Source organism: Hydra vulgaris, chromosome 01, assembly GCF_038396675.1.
Source record: "Hydra vulgaris chromosome 01, alternate assembly HydraT2T_AEP".
In the NCBI taxonomy this organism is placed as follows: domain Eukaryota; kingdom Metazoa; phylum Cnidaria; class Hydrozoa; order Anthoathecata; family Hydridae; genus Hydra; species Hydra vulgaris.
Window position 1 is genome coordinate 73,915,210 of NC_088920.1, and position 8,576 is coordinate 73,923,785.

The 8,576-nt window shown below is 28.2% G+C and overlaps 1 protein-coding gene across 1 annotated transcript; it reads right to left on the reverse strand.

The window, feature by feature from the left end:
* Positions 1-5,229: 5,229 nt before the first annotated feature.
* On the reverse strand, positions 5,230-6,940 carry LOC136074713 (uncharacterized). Its single transcript, XM_065787054.1, has 3 exons — positions 6,880-6,940; positions 5,783-6,810; positions 5,230-5,715 (listed from the first exon to the last, which is right to left on the reverse strand). Exons 1-3 carry the CDS (start codon positions 6,938-6,940, stop codon positions 5,230-5,232), a joined length of 1,575 nt encoding a protein of 524 aa, XP_065643126.1.
* Between the last annotated feature and the right edge of the window lie 1,636 nt (positions 6,941-8,576).

Below are 8,576 nucleotides of genomic sequence, written 5' to 3' on the forward strand. Positions count from 1 at the left end.
GGAGAACCATGTTTTTGTGTTGAGTACGCACAAGGTTTTGCTACGAGGATAGTACGAATAGTACGAGGATAGTACGAATGTACGAATGTACGAGGATAGCACGAATAAACAAAGAAACACAAAATATGTGTACATATTTGATATAAAGTTAAAAGGGCGGACTCAAAATGCGAACTAAAGAATAAATACAAATTAAGTTTATTATTTATTCAAAAATATTTAGCAACATATATTTATACCTATAGGGTTAGTACATAGATATAATTGTTCTATTAAAACATTTTTCTTACAATAGCATGGACTCAAAAAGAACTTATATGAGTGGACCCAGAAAAAGGAAATTAAAAAAGGACGCTGATGATAGATTACGTAAAAACTATAAAAAGATATTTTTATTTTTTCATTAGTAGAACAGAAATCTAGTGAAGTAGTTGCAGATAAAAATATCAATGTCGTTACTAGTACTTCTCAAGCAACCCAACAAGAAGAAATGTTATCTGTTTTAATTAACTTAGAACACAATGAAATTTCGAAAGATCATAATGAATCTTGTTATAAAAGTAATCGTTATAAAGTAAATATAAAAAAAATATATTTTCGCAAATCCTAACAATCTTAGCACTGCAATGTTAGTTGAAGAAACAGATCCAGAACCGAATATATTTCAGGAATTAAATAAATTAACAACAGATATGGGATATTTTAAAGGAAAATTTCTTGATGATTGCACAAAAAGATTTATTATTTCCTCTGAAAGATGCAAACCACAAGGACCATTTAAAAAAGATCCTTCACAAAATTTCAGACATTTTTCCACAAAGTATTATTATTGTGCATATAAATTTGGTCGAACACAGCAGTTTTGGCTCTGTTATTCCAAAATTCTGAACTCAGCATATTGTGAACCATGTTGGTTATTTTCAAATGATAAAAAAAAAAAAAAGTAAAAAGATAAAAAGTCATGCTAATAGCCTAAAACATATTTAAGCATGTCAAGTATACGGTCATTGGAAACAAAACAGGACACTTAACGAGGATGCAGAGACATTAATTCGTCATAATACTTCATTTTGGAAGATGGTATTAGAAAGGTTGATTAACATCACTTTAACGATAATAAACTCACTTGAATTTAGAGATTATAGTGAAGTGTTGGCAGATGAATTTTTTGTCTCATGTTTATTTGCTGTCAAAGTACGACGGTACAATGAAACAAGTTCTCAATAAGCCTAAAGGCACTATAAAATATCTTAGTCCAGCTATCCAAAATGAAGTAATTCAATGTTTAAGCCAAAATTTAGAAAAAACATTATTATTCGAAATAAATGAATCTCCCTTTTTTTCTATTATAGTTGACACAACTCAAGATGTATCTAGAAAAGAACAATTAAGTTTAATTTTTCGATACGTTCACATAATTCGCAAAGAGGACACTCAACCTTGTCAAATAGAGATTAAAGAAGCATTTTTGGGTTTTTATGAAATAAAGGATTATTCGGCAGTAGGTTTAACCAATCAATTGTTTTTATTGCTTAAAAATAAAGGAATAGATTTAAAAAAGTGCCGTGGTCAAGGATATGACGGAGCTAATGTGATGAGCGGCATTTATAACGGAGTTCAAAAAAAAAAAAAAAAATAATAATATTCAGCCATCTGCACAATATGTTCATTGTGCGAGTCACAATTTAGACCTGGTTATAAATGACGCTGTTTCTGGTTGTAGTGAAGTAAACAATTTTTTTATAATTTTACAAGAAATTTACTCTTTTTTGGGAAACAGTATTAAAAGATGGGATTTGCTATCAAATTTTAGCGGAGAGTCGGAAGTAACATTAAAAAAATTAAACCCAACATGATGGTCTTCAAGAACTAATTCTTTATCAGCTATAAAGTTAGGCTTTTTGAATATAGTTAAAACTTTAACTAAAATTTCTTCAAAATATTCGAAAAGAGTAGAACAAACTGAAGCTCTAAAATTAAGGGACAAAATATCAAACTTTGAATTTGTTTTTATTTGCGTCATTATGTATCACACATTAACGAATGTAAATTATGCTTTAAAAAACTTACAAAAAAAGTACATAGATCTATACGAAGCAGCCACGTTATTTTTTACTCTGAAATTCAAGTTAAAAGATTTTAGATCAAATTACGATTTATTTAAGTTAGGGGCTGTTACTATTTGCAGTGAGTGGAAAATGAAACCAACATATAAGGTTAAGAGGCAATCCAAATATGCGAGACATTTTGATAATTTGAGTGGAAATTATCAAAGCCAGGATATCCTACTGTTCCTTTACTATCTCCATCATAGGGTGTCAATGTATTCATAACATAGTTCGTACTTGCTGGAGAATTGTATGCCTCATACATGCGTACTCTAGATGCCCACCAATTTCCAGCTAATCCAATAATATGCATTCTAATATACTTAAGATAAACACCTTGTTTAGCATTGTCTGTAGTGTCTAATAAGATATATTCTTTATCATAAGTTGTGGGATTAAATCTAAATTCTATTGAGTATAACTTAATAAGTGACAATGATTTAGGTATTGATGTAATCATTGTAATATGAGGTTGTGTCCAATATGAAACGTTTTGTTTAGTATTATTGTATAACTGAATGACTAGACTAGTAGTAAATGGCATATCAAGTGTAATGTATCCTCCTAATGCACTAGCTGTATATACATTACAACCTTGAAAAGAGTTTGCATAAAATGGTCCACCAAGTGGTGCAATTAACTTATCATAAGCTAAAGGAATATTATTATCTCTAACGCTCTGTGTAGAATTCGAATGATCTCCTATGCAAAGTGCATGATCTGCATATATTCTAAGAAATACATTACCTGGAACATTGATATTAGGATCTGATCCTTGGAATGCTAACCATAGTTTTCAAAGAATACCAGGACCAGTAGATTGTGTAAAAACTACTGCTGCATCAGGATATTTAGATGGTGGAATAGTATAGCTTTTTTTCCAAGGCAAGTTAAACTTGAATTTGGTATTATCCCTAATTCATTAAGACTAAGTGAATTATTATCAACATAATTTTTTGTAGCAGCATTTTGTGAGTTTGTAGGATCTGCTACATTTATTAATTTATTAGAATTCTTGTTAATATTACTAGTTGCATTATTTTGTCCATCTCTACGAATGAACAAGTTATTAGCTTCAGATATTATTAAACCATTTAAATATACATCTGAAGTAGTAGTACCGAATATATCGACAGGCATTTTATATATAAAGAAAAAAATTACCATAGATTATTAATAATATTCTGAAAATCATATCCTTCATCAAGTTTTTTCAAAACATATAAACACAAGTGTCCACAGAATGAGGTATTTCCAAATTGAACACTTTCACTGTTATAATAAACAGGACTTTTTAAATAATTAATAATTTCAACAGAAGGTGGTAGCCTATAAGAGTCAAAACTTAGTTTTTTATCACTGTCTTTGTACCAGCAAATCCAGTGAAATCCTTGCTTACTTGAATCTGCTGTATTTAATATTTCCACATTCTTTTATGTATACATTTTTTGGTAATTGATCTCTTACAAACACACCTCTAAAATGTTTTATTTTAAATTTTTTTGATCAATTGAAAATTTGTTAGTGGTTCATTACGTAGAATTACTCTTTCAACATTGACAAGTTTATAAATATTTTCCATTTTTATTTGTAAATTGTTTTTTTCTCAAATAATAATTTTTTGGATCCCCCTACCCCTTGGGTTCCTATACATCTTTGTCCTATTGTCTTAAGGTCTTATTGTCTTATTGTCCAACTGTCTTATTTTCTTTTAGTTTGTAATGTCCATATGCTAATGTGTGTATTCCATCTTCTAAAATAACTCTTTTATCGTCTTCTGCGCTTAATGCTATTTTATTGATCTCTTCTGTATAAATTTCATGTGAATATGATCTTATTACATTCATTTTCCTAATATGATCTCTTATATTTAATAAACACACTTTTTAATCTTCATGTGTTATATACTTTTTAACAACATTTTTCTTTACTCCTTTACATTTTTTGTTATCTTTTCCGTGTACTTTGTAAGAATACAACTTTGATCTGAGTCCGACAAATTCTTCAATTTGTGCTCCTCCAGACTCATCTTTAAACATTCCTATTACTTTCTTATCAAGACCAACTTTAAATCCTACATTATTATTTGCTGGGTGCTTTGGGTTAAACTCACTTGTGTCAAACTTGCTTTCCTTATCTTTAGAAATATCTGAATAAAAGTCTTCTGTTTTAGTTTCGTTTTAATATGCTCGATCAGCATATTTTTTCTTTATGTAATCATAATGAAATTCATACATTAGAGTTTTGCTCAAATCTAATATACACATTCCTAAATAAATTGGTTTAGCACATTTTAATTTTGTTCTTTTCATATGTATTGCGATTAAGTTTTCATCAAATATTCTACTTTCAAAGTTTGGTTTTGATGCTAGATTAATAGCTTCATTTCTGTCTGTTACTAATCTAATATCAACTCTGTTCTCAATGTTCTCCATAGTTTTTCCGAATACTGAGTTGTTCATGAGTTTAAAAAAGTCTTTTTCAAAATCATTCGCTGCTTTAGTTCCAAGGTTTGTATTTAGTTCAATGTATTCATTGAGCCATGCACTTTCTTCAAACTTTATGCCTCTGTGAATTTTAGCAATCTTTAATCCTAATCGTTCATATAGTTTTAGATTTTCATAATGTACTATATACTTTTTCTTATTATTCCATTTGGGGCATAGTTTTTCAACTTTATCCATATTTAATCTTTCAGGTGCGAGAGGATAATCATTATGTTCATCATGTAGATTTTCAGGGTAATCTAAATCTACTTCCAGTATACATGTAATTGATTTCAAGTTTTCTATTTCATTTTAGTCCATCCATTTAAAACCATGTGTTGGAAGTGGTATACTCATTGCCCATCCATATAAATTATTAGCGTCTAGATATTGTATGAATGTTGATTCTTTGCTTTTGTCATCTAATCACCCATGTACTTATTTATAGAAGCTCCTAATCTATTAGATATCATACTGATTCCACCTCTTATTTCTTTCTTTATCATTAGGATGATATCGTAATCTCTCAACAGTTCTAATTTTACTTTTGTTTTCTTCAATACTGCATCCCAAGCTAATCCTGGTGATGTATAATACCAAGCAGGATCTAATTTATAACAATTCATACAAACATCTCAAAAATTTTCAAAGACGTCAGCTAGTAAAAGCACATCTGAAACATTGTACAAGTCGTGATAATCTCTAAATGTTTTGCAATGAAACTCCTTCCATACAGTTTGTGCATGCGAGTATTCATCATCACTTATATCTTCATTGTTTAACTTTGAAAAGAATAATTCTTTTGGTGGTAATTGGGTTTCATTAAATTTATCAACAGAGTCTACCCAATCATACGAATATACGCCTTTTTTTAGTAACAAATCTAATTGTTTCCCTGAATATACTTTTCCGATGTTTTTGCACTGGTCTTTTGCTAAATTCTTTGATAAAGCATCTAAACTAAAAGGCATAAATCTATAACTATCTAAGAAACGAAGCTCACGTTTAACTTCAAATTTCTTACCTTCTTTAATATACTCATCCACTTTAATTTCTCTAGAAAAGCTAATATACTTTTTTTCGTTGTTTGGTATGCAACTCAATTTCCCTCCTGATAATTTCTTTATAATAAGTGAGAATCATAACCAGATAAGTTGTGAAATAGTACTGGAAAGAATGGTCACGTACTTTATCTTTTCCAAGATCTTCTCCACAAATGTGACATGATATTGCAGCATTAAAATGATGCTTGTTTTCAGTATTAAATATCATCTTTTTTGGAAATTTGATACTATCACAAATTTTCTTAATATCTTCTTGTTGACTATCAACAAAAATTTGTGCAACATCATCTGTTTCACTACTTGCAGTAAATGTGACTGGACTGCTTTGATTAAAACTTTCTTCAAAACATTTAACATAATAACAGAATGAACTTGAAATATGTTTTTGATATTGTTTAGTATAAGATTCATTCGGATTGGGTTCACAAGTGTAAATTTGTTTGATAAAACTTTCAAAGTCTGCATATACTACAAACGAAACTCTCATTGATTTATTGTGATTAGTAAATTGCATTGTTGAATTTGGTGGTTGAAGTTCAATACATACTGAATCATGTGTATCACAATAATATTTATGATCAGATAATGATTCTTCAGAATTAAACCCTAATAAACAATTTCTACAATAATACACTTTAGTATTTTGTCTAGATGTTTGTGATGAAAGTATTCTGCTTAAATTTTTTATTAAACAGTAATGATTCGTATCTCCATTTGAGATTAATAGTAAATATATTAAATGTTTGCGATCATTATTCTTTGATAGGTGCAAAATATGAACTTCTGAATTTTCATAACCATATACATTGATACTAATATCTGTATTGTTCTTCTCAAATTGTTTAATTTGATTTAAGGATACTGGAAATTCTATTTTATCCCAGTTTATTTTTTCAGCTTGATTTTTAAGATCTTTATCTACATTTTCAGAATTTTTAGCTGTTGGATTTAATGCTCTTGCAATACACCACTTAAAACATTGATTATCTTCATTCTTTATATTAATTATTGCTTTTATAGTTGCTAAATTTTTATCAAGCGGAATATATGATTTAGCTTTAATAGGATTATACTCAATAAAATTGATATCCATCTTTTCAATAGAAACAAATCTCCAACCTGATCCTGCTTGTTGATATAATGATAAGGATTCTAAAATTTTCTGCTTTGATGTTTCATAAAAATCATCTAAATCTGTTGTTTCTTATACAACTTGATTACTCGTTCTAAATGGTGCAGATGTTATTGTAGTTTCTCCTGTTTTAATATCAGTACGCTCCATTTCACAAGTGAGAACTTATTTTAATTTCATTTCAATCAATGAGATTTTATTTCATCAATCTTTTCATTAGCTGTTTTTTTAATTTTATCAGGAACATATGATAAAATCCAATCTGCAAGAGAACTAATCTTTTTATTTATTTCTTTTCTAATTTGTGTAATAGGCTGAAAAGGTGATGGAGCTAAAATTATTTATGATATATCTGGAACAGGCTTGTCAAGTAGATACTTCGTACTAATCTGTTTGACTGATTGCATCTGTGTGTTCGATACTCTGTAATGAGATCGCTTTTTCGCATATTATAATAATATTTAATTCCTCGCTCTATAGCGATTTGTTTTAATTTGTTCACCGTTTTCTTTTCCATTTTTATATAGCAAGATAATTTTTTTTAATTTTCATTTTCTTTATATCATTTTTCAAAATATTTTTTCTTGTCAATATTTCATATGTAAAGTTTCATATGAAATATTAAATACATCCCCCTCATCCTCGTATTCTACAATAATAAGTAGCATTTCTATATTTTGCAATCTCTTGCTCTTTTGTAATTGTCAATGTTCTATATACAAAAGGTGATGGAGTTAAAATTGTTGATAATATATCTTGAACAGCCTCATCTAGTATATACTCTGTATCCATGTGAAGTAAATACTCAATATCCATTTTTATATGGCAAGATTTTCATTTTCTTTATATTTTGATAAGTTTTATTTTTATAATTTTTATTCTTTTATATTTCAATCGCATTAAAAAATAAACTTTATCTAACTAAGCCTTTAATATTTCAATAGCATTTGGATTTTCATATAAATCATCATATCCCATTTTTATATATAAAGATTTTTTTTTTAATATATTTTAATTTTTTTTTAATTTTTCAGAATTTGATATTTCAATCTTTTAACTATTATCAATCTTACCATCACGCATTTCAAAATATCTATATCCATGACCAGTTTCACGCATTGCGCTATATAAGGATTTATATACTGTTTTTTCTCCTGTTTCCATGTTTGTTAATTTAATAGTAACTGGTTTATTCTTAATTGTTCTTAATCTTTCATATTTTGGATCTATTTCTTTTTTCTCTCCTTTTACTGGATGTATTCTAGGTCTTCCAACTGATCTTTTCTCATTTAATTCTTTTACTGGATGTATTCTAGGTCTTCCAACTGATCTTTTCTCAGTTACTTCTTTCACTTCAGCCATAATAGATTCTTTGTCTACTAACCCATTTTCCATTGCAATCTTTAGCAATGTAGCGATATTGTCAGATGTTTTTGAAATGTTATTTTCTTCTAATAAACTTTTTAAACTTTTCTTTGTATAATACATTTTTATTATATTAAGAAAAAAATTTTAAGTAATTTTCAAAAAAATTTGAGTTTCAAAAATTTAAATAGTAAATTTATTACCATCTGCTTTAAGTTCTAATATATTATCAGATAATAAAAGAGCAAATGCTTGAGTATTTGCTGGTACAGCTGTATTAAATGTTGCTCTAATTTGTACTAGTTGATGATTTTAATGTTTCTGATTGTTTACTAATATCAAAAACAAGGATTGGGTATAAATCTCTATAGTCAGAAGGACTTATATTGCTGTTTGCGATCAGTTCATTCATTCCATAATA